General features: G+C 41.7%; 1 protein-coding gene and 1 non-coding gene across 3 annotated transcripts; both read left to right on the plus strand.

Annotated features, from left to right (window-relative positions):
* Positions 1-448: 448 nt before the first annotated feature.
* Upf3b (UPF3B regulator of nonsense mediated mRNA decay) lies at positions 449-17,009 on the plus strand. 2 transcript variants are annotated; one of them, XM_051178397.1, is made up of 11 exons: positions 449-724; positions 1,577-1,683; positions 1,841-1,947; positions 5,415-5,513; positions 7,587-7,697; positions 9,412-9,455; positions 9,831-10,013; positions 10,405-10,443; positions 12,257-12,417; positions 13,180-13,480; positions 16,032-17,009. In XM_051178397.1, exons 1-11 carry the CDS (start codon positions 569-571, stop codon positions 16,173-16,175), a joined length of 1,452 nt encoding a protein of 483 aa, XP_051034354.1. In that variant the 5' UTR covers positions 449-568; the 3' UTR covers positions 16,176-17,009. The 2 variants fall into 2 exon arrangements, with proteins under 2 accessions (XP_051034354.1, XP_051034356.1); XM_051178399.1 differs by lacking the exon at positions 10,405-10,443 and having other exon boundaries at positions 452-724.
* A 7,487-nt stretch (positions 17,010-24,496) lies between these two features.
* Positions 24,497-24,629, plus strand: LOC127217465 (small nucleolar RNA SNORA69). The gene has a single exon (XR_007834100.1). It is a non-coding gene; the product is annotated as a small nucleolar RNA SNORA69 (small nucleolar RNA).
* Positions 24,630-25,061: the final 432 nt, after the last annotated feature.

Raw genomic sequence — 25,061 nt, forward strand, 5'->3', positions numbered from 1 at the left:
TCAGACTTTGAACTTGCTGTTCAAGTTCACTCTCAGGCTCCCAAGTGCTAGGATTACTGACACCAGGCTGCTGAAAACCTTGTTGGGTTTTTATTTATTTGTTTAAAAAATATCCACTAAAATTTTACGATTAAATGATCACGTGTACTGAAAACAGAGACCCTGAGACATCTGTATGAGTCCCACTTTCTAATCCTAGGCGGGTAGCTGCTTTGCATGCAGGGAGTTGTAGTCCAGGAGAGAGTCCTTTCTAAACAAGATGGCGGAGTTGCTAATGACGCGCGAAGGGGCGGGCCCCGAGGGAAATGTGGGCCGCTAGGGGATTGGGCAGCGCGGGGTTTAGGCAGGCGGGAACTAAATACCAGGTGTTAAAACCTTATCCCGGAGTGAAGCTGGGTGCCCGGGACTCTCGCGAGATTTCGGAGAGCCCAATGGAACGCCTGTCTGCGCTTATCACTAGGGGCATTTGTTAGGGGCGGAGCTACCGAGGCTTCTACCCGCGAGTCGTAGGTGCCCGGCGTAACGGCATTGCAGCTGAGCCACGGCTCTAAGGAGCGTAACCGTGGCCATGAAGGAAGAGAAAGATCACAGGCCTAAGGAGAAGCGAGTGACCCTGTTAACGCCTCAGGGTGCCACAGGCAGCTGCGTCGGAGCTACTGCCGAAGGCGCCAAAGGGGAAGATAAGCAAGATCGCAGCAGGGACAAGAAAGAAGCTTTGAGCAAGGTGCCTGTCGGCTGGTGGCCCCAGAGAGGGCGGGACGTGTACGCCGACTGGGGAGGAGGATGGCTGGGAATGGGGCTGTTCTCTTCCTCTCCGGGGTTTCTCTTCTGTTTCTAACTGAATGAAAATCGCTTCGCTCTGTCTCACGCACTGGTGGAAATGGGATTAGCGGATTCTGGTCAAGCCCCCGAAGTGAGGCGTGAGGGAAAAGGGAGGGCTCTTAGAGGAGAAGGGTTTAAGTTAGAGCTGCGACTGTGGGGTGGTCTTGAGTGAGGGAGGGGAGCGGCAGTGGAGATAGGGGAACTTTAATTGGGTTGAATTGCTTAATAGTCCTTGCGACACCAGGGGTGAGGGGTGGGAGTAATTGTGGTGTAAGTGTTAATGGAGGCGACTTGGGGAAGTACATTAAGGGACCTGATGACCTAAAGGGGCAATCGGCGAAATTTTTTGCATACGTTAAGGAGATTAGGGAGAAGGGTTCTTTCAGACCATGTTAGACCTGTGAGACATACGGTTTCGTGACACCCACGAAAGACCAGAATTTGTTTACCTGTTTAACAATAGTTCCGTTAAAAAAAAAAAAAAAAAAAAAAAAAAGATGGGTTTTAAACTTCGGGGTTACCATTTAAGAGCAGAACCTGAGATTGCCCTTGCACGACACAGTTTTCATTTCTGAGAGTTTTTATGAAGCCACGTTCTCCCTACCTTTAACTAATTCTCAGCATTGGGCTGCGGAAGAATATTTTCAGTGTTTTTATAAGTGCTTTTGTATTTTAAAGCCGATCAAGAACCATGATTACGATATGCCAGAAAGTTGATGTGTACTGATTTTATTTTCTTCATTCATTTCCTAAGGTGGTAATTCGAAGATTACCTCCCACTTTGACCAAGGAGCAGCTTCAGGAACATCTTCAACCTATGCCTGAACATGATTATTTTGAGTTTTTTTCTAATGATACTAGGTAAAAAAAAAATTAAAGATGGGGGTGGAAAACAGTCTTCTGTTCTTTTTTATTCTACTCCGTTTTGTTTTTGAGCTAGTTTCTTTAATATATACATGCTTGCAATTCAGCCAGACACCTGCAACCATATTCACATTACTGCTTTCCCCCTCTACAGTCTGTATCCTCATATGTATGCCAGAGCATATATCAACTTTAAAAACCAAGAAGACATTCTTTTATTCAGGGACCGATTTGATGGCTATGTATTCCTTGACAATAAAGGTGAGTATAAGCTTTAGGACAGCGACCACTTTTACATTTAAGAAAAGGTGTGCAGCCTGTTGTGATGCATGCCTATTATCAGTGCTCTGGTGACAGAGGCAGGGGGATGACTGCAAGTTTGAGGCCATTCTGGGCTATATAGAATGACCTGGAAAGGGGGGAGGGAAGGAAGGAGGGGAAAGAGCAGCATACAAAACAACGCTTTCTCCATGCCTGTGTAGGTACTTTCTTGAAACTACTCTGAGGTAAAATATGCAACATTTAAAGGATTTTTATATAATCCTCAAATATTTTTATTAACATATTTCTTTAGTTTGATCCAGTAAATGAAATTGCCACTGATTTCTCCTTATGTGACATTTTAACTTGTTGTAAATGTTGATTTTCTGCTTCAAAGGTATTCATTAATATCCTTTTTATCAGTAGTCCTCAGAATACTGTTTATCTTTCCTACAAAGTTGTGTGTAACTAAAACGTCCAATTTGACTAAAACGTCCAATTTGATCTCCCAGGCTGAAGATGTAATTCGATGATTGATTATGGTTGAGGCCCTGGGTGTGATCCCCAGCACCAGCAAAACAGACACACAAATTCTTGGTATCCATGATATACAATTTATAACAACAGTGAATTTCTGACTTAACTCTAATCTCACTTTTTATTTGCTATCTGTTACTTGCAATATTTAGCCAGAATGTATCCAAATTGGCATTTGCCATCTTTCATTTGGTTTTATAATCACAGATAAGTGAATAGGATTTATTTCTTGTCTAGTTTTATATCTCAATTACTTTTAAGTTTTCAAATATTAAATCCATGTTGTGGTGTATGCCAATAAAAGCTGAAGGCTTGATAACCGTGTTTGTCTAGCTTGTGTGCACAAAGGATAAAATAAGGGCCTCTCACTTGCTAAAGTCATTCTCTGTGACACTATTACCCATGCCTAACTTTTGCCAATTTTCCCAACCTAGCCATTTTTCCTGACCAGCATTTTTATTCTCACTTAGCTCAGGGGTCCAGGTTGGAATAATATTTTCATTTCTTTATCTCTTACATCTAATATATGTTATGAGTCTTTTCAACTTACTATTTTCTTAAACAATTTTATTATACAGTTTGTTTATTTTGTGTGAGTTACATCCCAAACTTGAAATTAACCTTTTGAAACAATGATATAAATTGATAGTTATGAAATAAAAATTCCAAACTCATGCTGTAGTTGTTGCCTCCATTGCCTTGCCTTGATTCCGGCTTTATTTTTGTCTTTTTCCCCAGTAGATTTTCCACTGTGCTTCAATCTGGTTTTATCTCTTCTACTCCTCAAATATATAGCAGTTATTCACTTGATCAGATTCTGCATACATCAAGATTTTTATAACCATGTTTTCTTTATAATTTCTTTTTGTTTGACACAGGGTCTCATGTAGCCTAGGCTAGCTTTGAATTCCTCATCTTTCTGCCTTCATCTCCTAAGTAGTAGAATTACAAGTATTTGCCACCCAACCAAACTCCAGTTTTTACTTTATTCTAGCTTATTTCTATATGCCACTGAAGAGAAGATAGTATTTTTATTTTAACAATTACATTTATTCATTTATTTAAGAAGACAGTATTTTGTACCTTCTATGACATTGTTCAGTGAGAATGATCTGGTTCATCTTCTTTTAGCCGTCATTTTTCTTTTCCTTTTTGTTTTACAAGACAGGTTTTCTCTGTGTAAAAACCTTAGATTGTCCTGGAACTAGCTCTGTAGACCAGTCTGGCCTCGAACTCACAGAGATCCACCTGCCTCTGCCTTCCAAGTGCTTGGATTAAAGATGTGTGCTACCATCACCTGGCCATTTTTCTTTTTCAATTGAAATGAAATTCACACAAAATTCACCATCTTTAAGTGCAAATTTAGTAGGGTTTATTTAGTATGTTCTCAAAGTTCTGCAACCATCACTTCTAATTCTGGACTGTTCACATCTCCAAAGAAACCCATCTCTATTAGCAGTCTTCTACTCTCCCCCTCAGCCCTTGCATCCAAATAATCTACTTTGTCTCTGTGGATTTCCGTTCTCTGGGAATTTCACATCAACCGAATTGTATAATTTGTACAAAATGTAGTCTTTTTGTTTTACTTTGTTGTTGCCTTTTTGAAACAGTTTCTTTGTGTAGATCAGACTGACCTGAACTTGTATCAATCTTCCCATCTCTGTTTTCTGAGTGCAGAGTTTATAGGTATGTGACTTTAAACAGATTGTTTCTTCTGTTTTAGTGAGGTAAAATTGACAAATTTATACGAGTCTGTTGTACAGTGTGGTAACTTGATTATGTATATACTGTGAAATGATTGCTATAATGAAGGTAATAACATTTGTCAAACTCAATATTGATACCTTACTGAAAACAATAGCTTTATGACAATGTAATTTACACATCATAAAAAATATACCATTTTAAAGAATATAGTTCAGTGTTTTTTTCATATATTCACAGAGTTGTATAACCATCACCCCAAACTAATTTGAGACTGGGATCTTCATCCCAGTGAGAAACCCCATACTCATTAGTTTTCACCCCCACAACTATCTGGAAACAATTAGCATCTCCCCCATCTTCAGAGTCTCACTCTGTATCACTCTGTATCCCATGCTGGCCTCAAACTCATGGCAGCCCTCCTTGTGAGCATTAGGATTGCAGGCATGTGCCACCACACTGAGCTTCTGTCTGTAGATTTACCTTGCCTAGATGAGCATTGCATCCCTTTCATCTCAGAGTTTGGGAGGTGGGGACTGGAGGATTATGGATTTAAGACATTATTAGCTGCATAGAAAGTTTGAGGCTGGCTGTGGCTACTACGTGAGGTATCCTACTTCGAAAAAATATTTTTTTAACAATGGCTTATTTAAGAAATTTCTAATATCTGTTGGTTTATTTAAGCTTTTTGGACTGGAACTTGTTAGGCAGCCCAGGATGGCTTTGAACTCATGACCCTCCTGTTTTAACCTTCCTAGTACTAGAGTTGAAGACAACAATCCATTATGCCATGCTCTAATATATTTTGTAATGAAAATTAATTTGTAGATTTTCTTTTCACACATCAAAATAACACATTTTATAAACTGAATTTCAGTGAACATTTACTTCTATATGCCATATCTTTTGTTGTTGTTGATTGAGATAGGATCTTTGTGTGTTGCCCAGCCTGAAACTCCTGGGCTCAAGCAATCTTCCTGTCTTACTCTTCCTAATATTTGAGACTCTAGGTATGTACCACCATACCTAGCTTGCTGTCATGTCTTTAATTATGTTATTGGTGTCCATTTTAGAGTTGGGTTAATCTCATTAAGGGTTGCCACTTGGGAGACTATTCAAATGACTGCTATCTAAGGAGGTCTAGAAAATAGTAGGCTGATGTGCTTGTAGCCACTTTTGACAGCTTCTTCGTTAAAGCAAGATGACATTTTTTTTTCCCTAAACAGGTCAGGAATATCATGCTATAGTAGAATTTGCACCTTTTCAAAAAGCTGCGAAAAAGAAGATTAAGAAAAGAGATACAAAAGTTGGGACTATCGATGATGGTACAGTATACCTCTAATTATATGATACTGTTGTTGACTTTTTTTAAGTTCCTTTTCATAATACTTTTGTGAGTTAGACTCCAATATATTAAGTTAGAAAACATACACATAAAGTTAATGAGAAATCGTGTGCCTATGAAAGCTTTGCTGAACTGTTAGAGTGAGTATGGGTTTTCTACAGTGTTTCTGTTCTCTTTGGCTAGTGGCATTTCATTCCTCCATCACTGAGCAATCTAATCTTGACCACTGAGCAGTAAATCATTCTGAGTCTGTTGATTAGGAAATGGTGAGAAAAATCAGTCTTTAAACAATATTAACTGCTCCTTGCAGCCTCCTACTGTTGCCTTGATTTAACTTTTAGTTTCCGTTATCTTTCCAAAATGAGGTTTGACCTATGGTTGTAAACGTCGTAAAAAATTTTTTTTGAGATTTATTTATTTTTATCTTATGTATATGGGTATTTTACCTCCATGTATGTCTATATACCACTTGTGTGGCTGGTAAAGGAGGAGGCTAGAAAAGGGTGTTGGGCTCCGTGGAACTAGAATTATAGGAGATTTTGATCCACTATGTGGATGCTGGGAATTCCAGGTCCTCTGGAAGAGCGGTCAATGCTCTTAACTACTGAACCATCTCTCTAGCCCCCCCCCTCCAACTTTAAAAATAGTGATGTATATAATGGGGGTGGGAGTTGACTTTTAAGTGGACAGCTTTTAGGAGTTGGTTCTTCTACCATTTGGGTCCTGGGGATTGAACTCATGTCATCAGGTTTGGCAGCAAATGACTTAACCCCTGAGCCTTCTTGACAGACACTCAAGCCCAAAGGAAGAAAAAAAAAAACCTTTTTATCTCCAAATAACTTCAAATAAAGCAACTAAAACTGCCAGACTAATCTCCTAAGCTGTGAATATGTAATTAACAATACATGTAGTTAATTAAACTAAACAGAAATATAGGAGTGGAAAACTGGGATAATTTCCATGTAAGGTAAAACCAACTCCAGATTTTGAGATTTTTGGTAACATTATGTTGGATAACTTGTGTAACTCTTGTTGTACTGGATAAGGTTTTAGCCCCAGTATTTATTTTTATTTTATTTTTTATATGTTTGGTTGATTTGTTTATATGTACATCTGTGCATCACATTCATATGTGGTTTCCTCAGAAGCTAAAGTGTGTGTGCATTCCCTCCAATTAGAGTGTCAGAAGGTTGTGAGCCACTGTTGAGTTCTGGGACTCAAACCTAGATTTTCTGAAAGAGCAGTGGGTGTTTTTAACCACTTAGCCATCTATCCAACCACCTGCCCTAACATTTTTATATGAGATTGATCTTTTAGAATCATCTTATTGAATTTCTATCATCCGTTGCTATAACAGGTACTTTATAAAACAGCAAAGATTCAAGTCCACGGCTTTTTATTGATATTGCCCATTTTAAATGTGGAAGAGCAAACAATATAATGACATGGGTGTATTTCCCTTTCTTAGGACAGAATTTCTAGGAGAGAATTTCAGGAATCACCACAGTCTTCAAAGCTATGTGTAGGACTTGGCCTCTTAATTTACTGTTTTGGAACACTGCACTTTCCTCTGATGAGTTCTCATAAAGTGGCATGTACCCATGCACAAATTGCTACACACTGTTAATGAACACTCTATAATTTCCATTTCTCCTGTAAGTGTAGCCCTGGATTCATAGACACCTTAGTATTTTTTCTCCTGAGATCCTGGGGCTCAAACCTAGTACCTCATCCATGTTAAGCAAATGCTCTCAAACTGAGCTGCATCCTCAGGCCTGGAGCAGTGTTACACCTATTGGCAATGTGTTCTGATGTATGGTCTCTCATTTTTTTCTGACCCTTCTGTTATACCAAACTCCCATGGTGGGTATCAGTAATTTGAGTTCCAAGATAGCCCTAATAATCTATCTTGTGTAAGTCTTTGTTTTTTGGTTTTTGTTTTTTAAGTTTTTAATATAGTAGAAAAATATCTTTTTAGATAAATATCTATCCTAGGTAATACTGTTTTCTTGGTTAAAGTCTCTGTTTTCTGGCTCCTTAAATGCTTATTTAGATCCAGAATACAGAAAATTTTTGGAGAGTTATGCCACAGACAATGAAAAAATGACATCTACTCCAGAGACATTGCTGGAGGAAATAGAAGCCAAAAATCGAGAATTAATAGGTAAGTAAGAAAAGAATTTTGGCCAGTAGTGTTTTCATCAGACTATGTAAGCCTGTCTCCTCCTGCTTGATTTGGCAGTTGTGTGATCTTGGAGTCACTCCCTTCTCTGAGACTGCTTCTACTTGAATGCACAGTAAACACCTGCCTCATGGGATTGGGACATTGGACTTGTGAGACAAGGTTCTAGTGGTTCTCTTCTTGTTACACAGCTATGACATAAGTATACAGAGTTTAAAACTTGTAACAGAATGCCTAGCCAATAGTGAACCTTTGCTTGGTATTTCCTAGCAGGAAGTTCATATTCCGACAAAAATGACCTGGTAATCTGAAACACTGAAATTCATTATTATAAAATTGAAAATCTAAGAAAATTTAACTTAAATGTTGATTCTAAGCAACCAACTCTACTGACGTAATGTTTAAACCATCATTTCCACTCCTAGGAATTTATCTCATAAATTCATTCCATAATCCTAGCTACTCAGAAGGCTGAGGTAGGAGAATAGAAAGTTAAGGCCTGCCTGGGCTATAGTAATTCATGGCCAGGTGGTCAATTTAGTGACCAAGATGCCTTATTAGAGCCTACCTCTAAACAAACAAAAAGAAAGTTTAAGAAAAGACGTGTTCAGAAATAATTCCATCAAGGCTAATATTGTTCAGCATATTGAAAAAATAAATTTAAATAAATTTCTTTTTTAAAATTTATTTTTTAACATTTTTGTTTGTTTGCTGTTTCAATACAGGGTTTCTCTGTGTAGCCCTAGCTGTCCTGGGACTCACTCTGTAGACCACGTGGGCCTCAGAGTTCCTCCTGCCTCTGTCACCCTAGTGTACTACCGTTTTCAGCCCATTTTTACTATTTCAATGTTAACATGGGGGGAGGTCATATGCACATGGATGCAGGTGCCTGAGGAGGCAAGAGGCTTCAGATTGCCTAGAGCTGGAATTCTAATGTGGATCCTGAGAGTTGAACTCAGGTCTTCTGCAGTAGCAGTACTTGATCTTAACACCAAGCCATCTCTCCAGCCCCCTTAACTCCCTAAAGCTTGATCTCTATTCATGAATATGCACAATAATCTCATGTCTGGTAGGTTCCTTAGAATAAATTTGCAGAAGTACAAATAGACCAGATGCTTAAAGCACAAACCCCTGCCCTCTTTTTCATTCATATATAAGAATGTACTTAATGTATCACCAACTAGAAATTACTCATAAAACTTTCAGTATTTTTTTAGTATTTTTTTTATGTACAGATGCTTTGTCTGCATGCATGCCTGTAGACCAGTAGAGGACATTAGATTGTGAGCTGCCATATAGGTGCTGGGAACTGAACTCAGGACCTCTGGAAGAGCAGCCGGTCCTCTTTAACTGCTGAGCCATCTCTCCAGCCCCAACTCTCAGTATTTCAATGAGAGTTTTTTCACTGTTTTCTCTCTGTCTCTTTTTTGAGAGGGTCTCGTGTGTCCCAGGCTGGCCACAAATGATATAACCATATAGCCAAGTATACTCACCACTCCTAATCCTATTGCCTCCTGAGATGTATGCTATCACATGCAGTTTCATTCACTTTCTTAAACAAGACTACAACTTGTTTGGATTAAGAGGGTAGATTATATAAGGGGTATGATTTCCCCATCTTGAGTAGGGGATGACTGAAAATGAAATCCTTTCCAGGCTTGATAAGCATTATTAATAATCTCCTTATGTTTTATAGCTAAAAGGACAACCCCACTTTTGAGCTTCCTGAAGAACAAGCAGGTGAGTGTTTACTTTTGTAGTTCTCCCAGTGCTTCACAGTGTATAAGCATTCGAGAGCCTTGGGATCCTTCATAGCAAATAGCTGTTTTCCCACAGTTAGCGCTTAAAGATCTAGTTTCTTTGGCCATCTTCATGGTGGTGGTGGGCCTAGGGGCTTACCTTCAGACCTGGAGAGAAAGCTTTGCTGTCCCAGAGATATTTCCCGAAAGCCTCAAGGAATATACAGGCCCCATCCAACTCTTGATTCTCCAGAAAATGGGTATTAAGGGTGTTGTAGAAAGAAGTCAGATGGGTTAGCAGGTATCCATAATGCATTTGTGGCTAGTTGATGTTTTGGTACCAATGTAATTAGAAGGATTGTGTTGGTATTTCTAGAGAATGAGAGAAGAAAAGAGGGAAGAAAGGAGGAGACGAGAAATAGAAAGGAAAAGACAAAGAGAAGAAGAGAGAAGAAAGTGGAAAGAAGAGGAGAAACGAAAAAGAAAAGACATAGAAAAGCTAAAGAAGATAGAAAGAATTCCAGAAAGGGAAAAAATAAAGGATGAACCAAAGATTAAGGTATGAAAACAATGGAAATGGACTGCATGACACAGAAAACAGCATGTATCTATTTATGCATGAGCCTTGTATTGCTGCAAGTTTTGATTGTTTTTGCACTCTTGGGGGTGGGTTGTAGAAATGAAAAGATGTCCTATCATTCTAATAGTGTTACATTTTAAGCTTAAGATGACTTAGAAGGATTCAGTAGTTTACCCAATGCTATCATCCTTCATTTCAGACCTGTTTTGTTTAAGTCACTAATAATGTTTGCTATGTGGGTTGCTAGTTTCTCAGTTCCTGGTAAATGAGGACTTAGGCTTGGCTTGCATGAATTTGGGGTTTTATTCAGCTTTTCTTTCATAAATGATACATGAAGTTGCCTGATCTGTTTGTTTTCCACTGTCTTCAGGTACACAGGTTTCTGTTACAAGCTGTGAATCAGAAAAATGTAAGGATCAAGTACATGATACAGAACACCTAGTATCATGTCATACACACAGGTCTTAGCAAATAAGAACTTTTGGTGGTGGTGGTAGTGTTACGTGTTGAAACCCCTTCAGATTGACTTGGGTCTTTGTGAAAGCTGAGCTATTTAACATCTCTGTTTAAAAGGAAAGCCAAAAGCAGGTGTGGTGATTCATCAAGGCATAAGGGTTTAGTGTAAAGCCAGCCTGGCCTGCAGTTCCAGAACCTACCTCAGTAAAATAGGACAGAATAAAATAGAGGATGCCCAACTGACACCCTGATGCTCTGCTGTGTATCCAGAAGGCTCAGAGGAAAGTCAGTTTATATAGCAGCTTCTCATCTTATATGCTTTTAACTGGCTGCCCTGGGGGAATAGTATTGACAAATACCCTGCCTTAAGTACTTTCCCGTCTCATGTGATTCCTGAGTTACCATCTCGAATCTAGAAATCTGTGATCAGCAGATGCTTATTGCTACATTGAATATAGGAAGAGGAAAACTTACAGAGAGATCTCAGCCTTGTTGCTTCCTTCCAAAGGGCATGGCTTGGGCAGTCCTTGCTCCAGTGAATATCCCAGAGAAGTACTCAACAGTTAGACCTTCAGAAAGTCTGAGAACATCTCACAAATATGGCAGCATGGTCACCTTTGACTTTCTGGAAATGCAATTTGGGCAGCTGGGGTTTCCTGAGTCTCCTTTGGACTCATCATTGCTGATACAGGGGAAGCTTCCACCTCAATTCCTTCCAGCTAAGTCTCTGGCCACCATGCCACAAGTGATTTGACTTGTTCACCCTCATGATGAGCAAGATAGAAGGTAGAGCCAGCCATGCTAGAGAGCTCCTCTAATGTTCTTATAGTAATAATGAACATCTTGGCATCTAATACAGGTAGATGTTCATTAGAGAAATAAGAACATTTCAATGAAACCTGAACATCTGCCCTCATTTTCCTTTGGGACCTTCTTTGTGTCCATTTTGGATTCCCATGTGTAGTGGCTGTGTGTGCTGAAATAGCTCATGCCTAAGTCCTGTGGTTTCTTTGTCTTTTGCTTGGTACTTGCATGATGCCTTCTCCCTGAAATGAACCTCTTCTGATGCATTTACTGTGATATTTTGTTTTGCTTAAGAATCTCTGCTTATGCAACACCTAACAGGTATCCATGATAACTCTTTATAGTAATGATGTCAGAAAGAGTGGCATATGTAGCATTGGGTAGAGATGGAATTTCAACATTCTATTGTATAAGGCTTTTAGATTTTTAAAATTCAGTCCCAAGTAATTCTTGTTATTTCTCTGTAGTGATAATGTGATTATGCCATCATAAATATATTATTCTCAGGCTTAAGGCAAAATCATTCCCACAGTGGATCTCTCCTTTGGTAATTATATTTGGCATACCAAGTATAAACACGTAAGAAAAACAAAAAACAAATGACTCACTTAAAAGTTTGACCTGTAGCTAGATATGGTGGTACACACTTTTAACCAGCAGTCTGGAGACAGATATGGACAGATTGCAATTTCCTGGCTACCCTGGGCTACATAGTGAGAACCTGTCTCAAATCTTGATCCCATTGCCACAGGGTGATAAAACCACTTCCTGTGGAAGGAATGACACTTTCACAATAGTAGCACCCTTTTAGTAAATCACTATTGTGCATTAGCCGTTTGCCTGGAAGTGTGAGAATAATGGCAAAGATAAGGGGTCTTCTGGAGTCTAAATTTAAAGTATTTAGTATACTATGGGATTTTTGGTAGAATCAAAATTAAAAATAAAAATTTTCTCTTTAAAAGCTGCTCAGGAAACCAGAAAAAGGAGATGAAAAAGAACTTGATAGAAGAGACAAAGCCAAGAAAATGGACAAAGAGAATCTGAATGAAGAAAGAGCCAGTGGGCAAAGTTTTACTCTGCCCAAGCGTTCTGATATTGAACTGAAGGATGAAAAGCCAAAGAGGTCAGTCAGCGATTGAGAGCTCTTAGCCATGTTTCGTCACTAGCCACTAATGGAGACATCATGTCCTGTACTTGCATGGAGTTATTTGCTGGTAGGAGTAGTGTACTCGCCTGTAATAACACTCAGGAGGCTAAGGGAGGGGGATTGCTAGTTCCAAGGCTAGCCTAGACTACAGAGTAAAACCTTGTCCAAAAACAAAACAAAACATAACAAAAGGTGAATTGCTTTATTTAGGTAGAAGAGGGAGGAGGGAATGTTTCAGATATTCTAGTGTCTTCATGTAGGGGAATGCCATTGCTTTTTCTTTTTTAAAGATTTGTTTATATTGTGGATGTGTCTAGTGTGGCTGTGTACACATGTGTACCAGTGCCCCATGGAGGCCATAGTTGTCAGATCCTCCTGTAGCGGGAGTTGATGTGGGTGCTGGGAACCAAACTTGGGTTTTCTGCGAAAGCAATAGGTTCTTTGCTGCTGAGCCTGCTCTCTAGCCCTGACTTCTGGTTGTGCTTGTTTTCTGAAACACTACTACTTTTTCCTCAGCTGTAGCAGTGCACCCTCATTAGGATGGCCAAGTTTGCATCACAGTGTTCCTGCATTTACAATGGCAGGATGCTGGAAGGTTCATTCTCACCTTCCTTTCTTCTGTTCTGTTAGGTTTTTCAGACAGTGTCAAGGCTGGGACTTGAACCCCAGGCATTTCATACATCATGAGGTAAAGCATTCACCCTGTCAACTGAGCCCTCTTGTTTGTTTTCCATTCAGGCTTGATGAAGAGACTGTCAGAGATTACAGAGACAGGGATCGGGATTATGAAAGAGATCAGGAGCGCATGATGCGAGAACGAGAGAGGCTGAAGCGGCAAGAAGAAGAACGCCGGAGGCTGCAGCAGAAGGAGCGCTATGAGAAAGAGAAGGCTTTCAAACGAAAGGAGGAGGAAATGAGGAGAGAGAAAGAAGCACTTCGAGATAAAGGAAAGAAGAATGAGAATACAGAATCAATATGCATCTCAGAAAAAAATGAAAAAAGAGAGGAAGTGATTAAGAGAGATCGCATAAGGAACAAGGTGCTGCTTTTCATTGAACTTGGTTATGGTTTAAATATATTTAGCTATTATGCAGTGTCCTGCCTGCATGTATGCCTGCAGGCTAGAAGAGGGCACCAGATTTCATTACAGATGGTTGTGAGCTACCATGTGGGTGCTGGGACTTGAACTCAGAACCTCTGGAAGAGCAGCCAGTGTTCTTAACCTCTGAGCCGTCTCTCCAGTGCTCTAACTTGCTTTTTTTGTTGAATTCTTTTTGGGGGAAAAAGGGAGCTCCTTGACCTTGAATAAGAGCCTTCTACATGCAAAGCATATGTTCTACTGAGTCATATACCCCGATTCTTTCTTGGTTATCCTTATTATTAGTCTATATTATCATTCTTTTTGTGGTTTTGGTTTCTTATTGTTTGGTTTGAGACATGTATCCCAAGCTGGCCCCAAACTCTGTATGCAACTAAGGAAGGACCTCCAACTTCTGATCTTCCTGCCTCTACCTCAAAAGTATTCCCGTTATACACTTGTATCATTATGTCTGATTGGACCTAGGGCTTCACACATGCTACACAAGCACTGTATCCTGTGAGCCACATCCCTAGCCCACTTCTTGCTAAATTCTTATAATGACTTACAAGTTTTCTAGGGTGATATAGTCATAAAGCAAACATGGGACTTGTTGAGGGTTCGAGTCCATGATTTTGTTGACTTACCGAGGAATCTGATCCTAAAGTGCCACCTGCTAGAGTGGTAGGTTGTACCTAAATTTGAGCATATGTTTTTTGCAAACTTGTAATCCCAACTACTAGGGAGGCGGAGACAAGGAAATCACAGGAGCCTAGGAGTTCAACACCAGCCTCGACAACACAGTGAGAGTTCCTTTTTTAAAAAGTGCGGCAATTTACTTAGGTTGTAACCTCATAGTATTCAGGGAAGTGTCCATGCTTTTTATTTTCATATTTAATTAATGGTGTGTGTGTGTGTGTGTGTGTGTGTGTGTGTGTAAGTTGAGGTCAGAGAACAGGTTACAAGGGTTGGCTCTTTCTTGTGGCCCCCTCTCACTGTCCAAAGTTTTCATTCTAAATTAATGTCTATATCTATATTACACACACACACACACACACACACACACACACACACACACACACATCTGTGCTAGGACTCAAACTCAAGACCTTGTTAGACAAGCACCCTACCACTGAGCTAAATCCCCAGTCCATCCTAAACATAATTTTAGGTAGTGTTGGGTTTTATAGTGTATTTTTACAAGGGATATTATGGCTGATATCTGTAATCTCAGCACTCGGAAGTTTGAGGTAGGGAGATTTCATGAAGGTCGGTCAGTCTGAGCCCTGTTCTCCCTCTTCTACCAAAAAGGTCAATTTACTGGTGGAGAATAACAAGCAGGTAATTGTTCGGGTTTCTCCGGAGATCCCCCCCCCCAGGGTCAGGAATCTAACACTGGCTTTGCACGAATTAGGCAAGTATCTATTACTAAGCTACAGCTTAGCCCTTTGACTTATTAGTGAGGGTTTCTATTGCTATTAAGAGACACCATGACCACAGCAACTCTTATGAAACATGTAATGGGGTGGCTTACAGTTCATAGGTTCAGTCCATTATCACCATGGGGGGACATGGTGCTGGAGAAGGAGCTGAGAGTGGTACATCATCTCACTGGGCGTGGCTTGAGCATGGTGAAACCTCAAAACCAATCCCCACAGTGACACACTTCCTCCAGCAAAGCCACACTTAGTCCGGCAAAGCCACATGCCTAATAGTGCCACTCCCTTTGAGGTTATGGGGGGTCAATTACATTCAAACTACCACACCCTTGATTGTTTCAGAGCTAATTAAGTAATCTTGATGTAGCTTTGAAAGTTAGGCAAATACATTATATGCATGTATGAAACTCTCAAAGAATTAATAAAAATATTTTAAAACTGCAGTAGATTTCTTAAAATAATACACTAGACGTGTAATTCTTTCTTTCTTTCTTTTTTTTTTCCCATGCCTGGCTCAGACATGTAATTTTTAAGTGATTGCAAGTTGGGTATGGTGACAAATGCCTTTAATCCCAGCACTCAAGAGGCAGAAGCAAATGGATCTTTGTGAGTTTGAGGCCAGTCAGGTCTACGGAGTGAGTTCAAGGACAGCCAGGGGTACATAGAGAAACTATGTCTTAAAGAAGTGACAGCAGCTATGGCTAGTGTTTATTGCCTGCAGACCTAGCTACTTGGAAGGCTGAGACTAGAAGATAAGTTCAAGGCCTACCTAGGCAACTTAATAATAGCCTATCTCCGAATAAATGTTTAAAAAGGGCTGGAAATAGAGTTCAGTGGAGCACTTAACTACCATGCACAAGGCTCTTGTTTCAATCCATCCTTTAAAAAAGGGGGGGGTACTTTTCAGATGGAGAAAAGAAATGGGAAGTTACTATATAGCACACATTCAGATCTTAGACCTGGTATGACTTGATTTGGGGGTATATGAATGTATAAGTTAGGGCTCTGAAACCCCCCTCCCATGTCAAAGAAGAGTAACAGTTTTGTAACATGACTATTTTGTTTTATTTCAGGATCGTCCGGCAATGCAGCTTTACCAACCAGGAGCTCGAAGCCGAAATCGACTCTGTCCCCCTGACGACATCAAGCCTGGAGATTTACCACTGGACAAAAAGGAAAGTGGTATTAGCCATAGAAAAGAAGGAGGAGAGGAGTGAGAAGTCCCAATGGCCATAGGTGTCCTGACTGTCCAGGCAGCCAAAGAGCACGTCTTATGCTATCCAGAAGTGCCTTCAGGGCAAAGGAACAGAGAACAAGAAAAGGGTCGCTGTGCTGGTGGGGTGCACTACAGAGGAGTGTAGTGTGTCTAAGCAGGGATAAGAAAGATTGCAGGCTCAGAATCAGAAGTACAATTTCATTGTTTTTTGCAGTTTTCACAATTTTAATGCCTCAGAAAAAGAAGGTAGGAAGAACATTGCAAGTGAAAAACGTTAAGTAAGGACTTAACTTTGTATGACAAGCCAAAAAGGAGCAGGGTCTACAATCAACAGGTGTTCTGAATCCTGGCTTGGAGCGTCTTAGTTGGAGTGGAGCAGAAGCACACTAAGTCTTGTTGGGATCTAACTATTTTACATTGTTGGTGATAGCCATTGACTCAGTAGCGTAGAAGCAGCAAGCATGTAATTGTAGTACAAGTAGAGTGGAGGATAGAACAAATTATGGCTGATGGAAAAGATTAATAGTCACGTTACATCTATATCCTGTGTCTGAAATTTTTGTAATTATAGCTTGTTTTGTTTACTTCTGTGAACTTAGCTTAAAAAGTATTTGTAAACGTCTTGTTTTGCCTTTAGCATTTGCCCTATTAATAGGTAAAGTGTAATCCTTGGTTGGTTACTGACAATCTAGTCTTTGTTTTATCTTAGGTCTGAATACTTGAGTGCATAACCTCTCCAGGAAGGAAACTACACCAATATCTGTTCCTGTTAAATGGCAGCTTTCAGTCATAGCTTGTTTTGTATTGCTGTCAATAAATTTTGACTTTACTCAAATATGAAGCTATATTTATTCATTCACATACTGGCTTATTTATGGTACTGGGGATGGAATCAAGGGCCCCAAGCATGCTCTCTGCCACTCAGTTATAACCTCTCTAGCTCCAAGCTGAGTGAGTTTATTAACTTTAGGTAGCTGTTGGTTTTGAGAACTTAAATATTTGATGCTAAATTAACTTCTTGGGAATTTTGAAAGAGCATAAATATTGGTTTCTGCCTTCAGTAGGCAAGGAGAGGCTTCAACCAAAAAGAGGGGTCAGGTCATGTTTTACCATAAGAAATAAAATGAAGGTAGACTCAGTGATTCACACCTGCAATCCTAGCATTCAGGTCAAGGCGCGTGCGGATTGACATGAATTTCAGGTCATCCTGGACTACGATAACCTATCCTACAAAGTGAGAGTGTCTCAAACAACACATGCACAACATTTTTTTTCCTCTTTATTTATTCTGTGTGTCTTTTACATCGTGTACCTTGATCACATTCATTTCCTTGTCCCTTTGCATCCACCCTGCACCCCCTCAAATAAAACAAAATTTAAGAGAAAGGAAAAGAAAAGGGAAAAAATTAAAACTCTTATTATGGAAGCTACAGTGTAACCCAATGAGTCATGAAGTAAACCCTTTTGTCCATATGACTTTACTTGCAAATGTTCATTGCAAAGAGTCATCAGTTTGGTTCGAGGCCTCTGGTTTCTGTTATACCACTGATGCTGGGCCCTCACTGAGACTCCTCTTGGTTGTCCTATGGTTGCCCTGTGTCCTGGAGATCCTGCAGCTTTGGGTCTAAGGGTCAGGTCCCTTCATGTGCTCCAACAGATCACGATGGGGTGGATGTTGGGTCTGGTCAAGTCATAACCCTGGTTCTGGGCCTGGGCTACTGCAGGGTTGGTCAGCCTGCCTGCTCTCCCCTGTCCTCACCACCAGGGTGAGGTCTCCAGAATTGCCCAGGCTAATTTACCTCTTGCAGCAGTGAGGGGTGGGGCCAGTTCTCCTACACTCCTACAGGGTCTGCTCTCCCACATCAGGGCCAGCTCTATTATATTGCCATTGTGAGGTACAGGGGCCATTCGTCCCAGTGCTGCAACTAGTGAAGGATAGGGACAGCTCTCAGGCCCTTATGACCGAATGGCTAGCTCCTCCACCTGTCTCAGGCGTTGGTGGGTGGGAGTGGGGCATCTCTCCTCTGCCCATTCTGCTATATGTGTGATGAGTAATGGGGATAGCTCTCCTTGGCTGTCACCCTTACCTCCAAATACCCAGTCAGCTGTGCTGGGCTGTCTAGGCAAGGAGCAAGGGCTGCATTCCTGAATGCTGCAGCTGGCGAGGGGGAAGGTCAGCTTTAGTCTGTTGCAGGGTAAGAAGGAGGTGTCACTTCCCTACCCGTACCGCAGCATGACAGACAAGCAGGGCCCAACATTCTTGAGCTTCTGCCTGATTTCCTTCCTGCCAGCTCTACCTATGTGTCACCTGTTGCCCATTACTAATAGGCTAGCTTATGGTTTTATATTTCTTCACATTTATGAAAGTATTTTTTTCTTCAACAGTTTTATTCACATATGCAGTGCATTTTTAAAGCCCCATTTTTATTTATTTTATGTGTCTGACTGTCTGCATGTGTGTATGTGCACCACGTGAGTGCCTGGTGCCAGCAGAAGATCAGATCTCCTGAAACTGGAATTATAAGCAGTGGTAAACTGCACTGTAGGTGCTGGGAACCAAACCAGGTTCTTTGCAGGAGTGACAAGTGCTCTTAACCACTAAACCATCTCTCCAGGCCCCTAGGCAATGTTAGTGTATCTTGATCATATCCACCTTTCTCAGCTTTTAGAAGCCAGTTTCAAGAAGCAGGTAGAAGGGACCCCTAAAAAGGATTGAAAGAGAATCATCCAGAACTGAGAAAGTACTCCCAAATAAGGGGAAAAATTTCAAGAGAGTGTCTCAGCGTGTCTCACGCCTCAGAGAGGTTAAAGAAGGTAAGAAGTATGAAGCTATCGTTGGATTTGGCAGTGTTCAGGTATTTGTAAACCATGTTATAGCGAAGAGTGAATGGCAAATGGGAAGTAGGCATGGGAGCAAATACATCAGAAGAGGTTAGAACTTGAGAAACATCTAGGAACCCATCTAACTTTAGATGGTCATTGAAGCCATTGGCAAAGATTCTGTCACTTGGCCAAAGAAAATAAAGCAGAGACAGAAATAGAGCTAGATTCCAGCCTGAAAGAATTCTAACATTTCCTATACCAATAAAAATATATGTACAAAAATAGACAATAAGTAGTCATAGAGTAGGAGAAAAACCAAATATGCTGGTGCTACTTAGTCCAAAAGAATATTTCAAGAACTATAGTGGCTCAGACCTAACATCACAGCACTTCAAAGCAAGAGACAAGGGGGATTGAGAATTCAAGGCTATTCTTGGTTACATAGTAAGTTTGAGGCCAGCCTGGGCTACTAAAAAAAGAAAACAGTAGTAGTGGACAGGGCTATGGATAAAGCTTAGTGGTGGAGCAAGCAAGGCCTCGGGTTCAGCATTGAAAAAGGGGGAATGCCCAGCAGAGTTGAATGCAAGGGAAAACTCAATTACTATACTTGGAGAGTCACAGGATGTGGTGACTGCTGGACCAGTAATGGCCAGCATTTTAGAAGTCATTAGGTTGAGAATAGATTCAGCTAGCATTTATAACTTTTATAGAAGTCTGACCAGGAAATAAAACAGGCAAATGGTGTTGACAAATGATTGCTTGAAATATAAGAAACACTAAACTATATTTAGTATTTAGACATCTAAGAGAAGGAATACCCGGGACAATAACCAAACCAGTAGTGTAGGTTTCTTTCAAAACAGAAACGAAGGCAGGGGTCATTGGAGCTGGCCTTAGGAAAAAGGTTATGACTCCCAAACCATCAGTAATGAGTTGGCCCTGCCAGCCTACTCTCTTGCTGTTAGCAGCTGAATAAACTCAGGGCAGTCTTCCTGACAGCACCTCCCTCTGGTTCTTGTCTGGCCTGTCCAGTTCTGAGTCAAGTCCCCTTCCCCGCCCCGTCAAATTTCTTCCACTCCTTTATTCATCTAGCAAACATCTTCTGTTCACTGTATCTGTGTGACAGTCACTAGAGAAAAGGATGAAAAAAAAAAAAAAAGAGAAAACCAAACCAAACAAACAACAAAAAACAAGTCCTTGATGGTGACTATAGAGACGAGTGGAAGTAATCAGAACTGGGAGTACGATGTGAGCAGGGTGGTGATCAGATGATTTGGGAGTCTCCTGCCTGTAAGCTGCCAAGAGTAGCTGAGGAAAATCCCTAAACTGGATCTACTGGTTGAAACCACAGGAGGGCCCTTCCTCCTGCTCAGCAATTGTTTAGAGTTAGGAACTGATGTTTTCACAAACCTTTTAACTTCACTTCCTTTTACCTTTCCTATGATTTAGCCTGGTGGTAGTGTCCCACAACCTTGAGTCCCAGCATTCAAGAGGCAGAGGCAGAGGCAGAGGCAGGCAGATGTCTGTGAGTTCAAGACCACCCTCATCTACAGAGCTAGTTCCAGGACCGCCACGGCTACAAAGAGAAACCCTGTCTCAGCGGAAGGGAAAAAGAAAGAAAACTTTGTTAAGATTTGTCTATATATTGTATCCGTGTGTGGCTACACAGTCAGAGCGGTGTTAAATCCCCTGGAGCTAGAATTACAGGTGGTATTGAGCCACTCATTGTAGGTGCTGAGTATGTAACTTGGTTCCTCGCCAAATAGTATCAATTTAGGCTATGCATGGCACATGCCTTTAACCCCAGCACTCTGGAAAATAAAGGTAGCTTGATCTCTGAAGTACGAGGCCGGCCTGGTCTACATAGTGATTTCCTGAACAGCCATGCCCAGAGCATTTGCGTTTAGTGATTTGAACCTGATTTGTCAGGATTGCATGACTAGTGCTGTTATTCACTAACCATTCCTCTTGCACCGATATATGTCCTTTTTTATTTTTAATTTTATTTATGTATGTATTAGCTTTTTCGAGACAGGGTTTCTCTGTGACTTTGGAGCCTGTCCTGGAAGTAGCTCTGTAGACCAGGCTGGCCTCAAATTCACAGAGATCCGCGTGCCTCAGCATCCTGAGTGCTGGGATTAAAGGCGTGTGCCACCACCTCCCGGCTATGCCTTTTTTTTTTTTAATTAACTTTTTTTTTTTAGTTCTTTGGGTGGTGTAGGTGTGGGTGTCTACATGGGATATATGTGCCTGTAAATTGTAAATGCAGGTGCCCGTGGAAGCCAGAAGCATGTTATTCCCTGGAGCTGAAGTTACCGACTGTTGGGAGCCACCTAACACGGGTGCTGGAAACTGAACTTGCGTCCTCTACTACAGTGCTGTTCATCTCTGAACAATCGCTTCAGCGCCTTCTTCCCTTACGCCGCCCACCCATCCTGAAGGCACATTCCCAACCCTAAGCCCCGCCCCTTGCGTTACACTTCCTCCCAAAGAAGGGCGGAAGTCGAGGTGCGGCATTTGAAAGTGCAACCCCCCCGCCCGCCCTCCACTGCGTTGGTCCCGTCTCCTCCGTTTCCCGGGTTTTGCTAAGGGCTTTTGCTTCGGCGCTTCTCGAAGGCCAACTACCACAGGCGCGAAGGGAGGTCCACCAGACTCTGCCGATCACCTAGTGGAAGCGGAGAGCTGAGAATTATGTTTTGTATAAATCTCGCGCGGATTCCCACGGCCCCATGGGAGAGTAGGGGCGGAGCTAGGAAAGGCGAGGCGCGTCACCTCCTAGGCTCCACCTCTAGCTGCGTCTTCTAATTGTGTTCTTCCGGCCTAGGCCTCCTCTTCGCCTTCCCTCCGCCATCGGGCAGCACACGCCTAACTCAGATTCTCGCCATGGTAAGACTATCGGCCGCCATCCGTTCCTAGGCGGCTTCCCCGAGGCCGGAGGCCACCGTGGCTTTACGGTGGGCATGCACAGCATCAAGGGGCGGGTGCATTTTCAAATTTTGGGTTTTTGTTTTAGTGGGAGTTAAGCCACCCCTCTGGTCATAGGTGCGACATTAAAATCAGCAATCCCGTTTATTCTGGAGGTGTCAGGCTGCTGATTGTGCAGGCTGGCGAGGGTTACAAAGTATTCTTCGCTTAACCTCGACCAACGGTTGTCTGCATGTTTTTGGGCAAAAAAGAGAGTCTTGGGCCCACTCTGCTGATTTATTGAACCGTAGCTTTCTCTTGGCATGCAAAAAGAGCACAGGTCAGAAGGGGAACTTGCACAGTTAAGAGTTAACAGGACTTAAAGACATCTTTCTTTAGAAGCTCTGTGCCACTCGGTGGAAGCGTCTACATGCCACAGAGCACATCAGTCATTGCCTACTGACATTGTTTATTGGCTTCTAGGTACAAAATGGAATTTAACCTTAACTTTGTTAAGGAAAATCTCCAACTCCTACTGTGGTTTAGGGGAGTGCTCATTACCTGTAAAAGGTATATGCCCACTGAGTGTCAAGGACTACATAAATCTAAGTGACCCAGACAACGTTCCTTGAAAGTAGATAATACTGAGCACCTAGAGTCAGTGACTTAAATGATTGGCCGGTATTGAGCAAGCTCTGTCCTCGTTCCAGGAAGTTCCTCCATGTTTGCATCGGAAGAACAGCAGCACAGACACTAAGCCCGTTTTTAGAGCAGACAGGCATAAAACCTGACACTAATTATCACTCTTGAACTGAGGCAAATTGTTTAAGCCATAAACTCTGACTCCAGAGAAATAATGAGGTTCGGAGGACTCCGTATTTCGAGGATGGGGAGTATATTTCCCAGGCCAGATGTTAAGTTCAGGGGGTTTCTCTGACTCACATGAATAGGCTCTGGTATCACTAATCTGGTTGCATCTCCCCCTAGTCTTCTCACAAGACTTTCAGAATCAAGCGATTCCTGGCCAAGAAACAAAAGCAAAATCGTCCAATTCCTCAGTGGATTCGGATGAAAACCGGTAACAAAATCAGGTAAGACCCCCCCCATTGTCATTTGGGGTATGTAGACAACATGCAGTCCAGACCATCTCTGCTTACTGTGCTGCAACTCCTTTTTGTTTTTCCTTTTGTGTGCATGGGTGCACATGGGACAGCATTCAGGAATCAGTTCTCCATTCACCAAGTGGTTCCTGGGAAATCCAGCTCCGCTCATCAGGCTCCGTGGAAGTGGCTTTGCCTACTGAACCTTGCTGAGAGCCCCTGAAATCCTTCCCACAAACCTTTTGTAAATAATGTTTTATTGGTTTCTGCAGTCACACCTAGGCTTTACAGGCAGATGTCTCGGTTCCTTACTAATGTCCCTATGAAAGCTTAAGGAGATTGGCTATCCTGCCAGAAAACAGCTCTTTTCCTGCATCCAGATTTGAATTGATAGCTTCAGAAGAACTCAGGGCCTCCCACATGCAAAGGAAGTGCCTTACTTGAGTTCTCTCTGAAGCTTTGGAGGCAAGTGTTGGAGAAATGGGCATTGAGAAGTCTTGACAATTTACCGGGTAGCCAGTGACAGTTCTGGTATGCTGATGTTTGTGTTGCTTTAATTGATTTGTGTGTTGGTCCATGCCCCACATGTGGTCAGGATGGTTTGTAGGACAGTTTTTTCTCTTCGACTGGACGAATTGGCGACTGGACTCAATTCCTCAAACTTGATAGTAAGCACTTCTACTGGCTGAGCTATCTTGCCTGGCTGCTGGTTTTTGATGGGCTTCGTTTTCTCAGACAGGGTCTCTACAGTCCAAACTGCTTGGGAACAAATTAGGGGGTGGTTATTTTAGAGACAGGATCTCAATATTTAGACCAGGATGCCATTGGATTCTGATCCATATGCCTTCCAAGTGCTGAGATGTGGTTCTGCTGTGGCTAAAATTGAGGGTTCATGTTCTTAGCAATTTAGCTACGTAAGCTTGGAAATCAGTTAATTACTGTATTGTAAATGTTGGCATGGTAGGTGCTGCCTCATTTTAATATATGTACATAAATTTTGAGACTTTAATTGCAATCAAGAATAGGCTTTCTGACCCATACTCTTGCCCCCATACAATGCTAAGGAAAGCTTTGAGGTGCTAGGCAAGGTGTTTGTTTGCAACAGCCCAAACTGACCATCCTACTGCCTCTACCTCCCTGAGATTAGAGGTGTGAACCACCAAATAGTCTATGTAAATACATGAACCTCAGATAACTAGAGTCCTAGCTGACTAGGGTCTGCTAGTTGATAGTTAGAATATATAAGCGGGGCATTGGTGGGCACGCCTTTAATCCCAGCACTTGGAAGGCAGAGGCAGGCAGGTCTGATATATATATATATATGAATGAGTAGGGATGGTATTTTGTTTGAGGGATTATAAATGCCCTAACCCAGAGTTGGCCATTTCTGGCTTTCACTTAGGGGTGCTAGGGTTTGAGCCAAGCGTACTCTGCTCAGCAAGTTCTCTGCAGTGATTAGACTCTAGCCCCAGCTCCTCTCCAACTTTGAGAACTTAAAGCAGGTCGCAATTACAGTGCTTCATTTTGTGGGAGTACTGCCATTAACCTGCTGAAAGAAAAGCCATGTTGATTGTTTTCTGATTTTGCCTTCCTGGGGGTAAAATCATGACACCTTGACATGAACACCAAACTGTTCTGTGTAACTCAGGAGCTGTTTTCTCCTACGTGAACGTAAGTTCTAGGGGTGTATTCTGGTTGCCAGATTTGCCCAGTGGGCACCTTTCCCCAGTCAGCCATCTTGTTAGCCTTTGCAGGAACTTTTGTATGTGATGCATAGGAGGGTTCAGACTATGTCTGCATTTACCCCATCCAGGTCTGTGGATCAGAATGGAGGAGATATGGGGAGAAAGCTTTTCCTACCTCTCCCCTTCAACTTCACTTAGGATTAAATTATTTGAACCTGTGCTGCAGTGCTGGGAATTGGACCTAAAGTTCCCCCAAATGCTTGGTTTAAGATTGCCTGCCCTTGCACTCAGCTGTCTATCCCATTCAGGCTGTTCTGGAACTCTCTAGTAAGCTCCTTATCCTGTACTTTAAAAGGCCAAATTTGGTAAATGTGA

The sequence above is a fragment of the Phodopus roborovskii genome, unplaced genomic scaffold (genome assembly GCF_943737965.1).
Source record: "Phodopus roborovskii unplaced genomic scaffold, PHOROB, whole genome shotgun sequence".
Classification (NCBI taxonomy): Eukaryota; Metazoa; Chordata; class Mammalia; order Rodentia; family Cricetidae; genus Phodopus; species Phodopus roborovskii.

Excerpts from the sequence above, each read along its gene's own strand:
- Upf3b (XM_051178397.1), top strand. The coding sequence starts at position 569 with ATGAAGGAAGAGAAAGATCACAGGCCTAAGGAGAAGCGAGTGACCCTG. Across the intron at positions 5,514-7,586 it reads AGTTGGGACTATCGATGATG|ATCCAGAATACAGAAAATTT; the intron begins GTACAGTATACC and ends ATGCTTATTTAG. Across the intron at positions 13,481-16,031 it reads GAGATCGCATAAGGAACAAG|GATCGTCCGGCAATGCAGCT; the intron begins GTGCTGCTTTTC and ends GTTTTATTTCAG.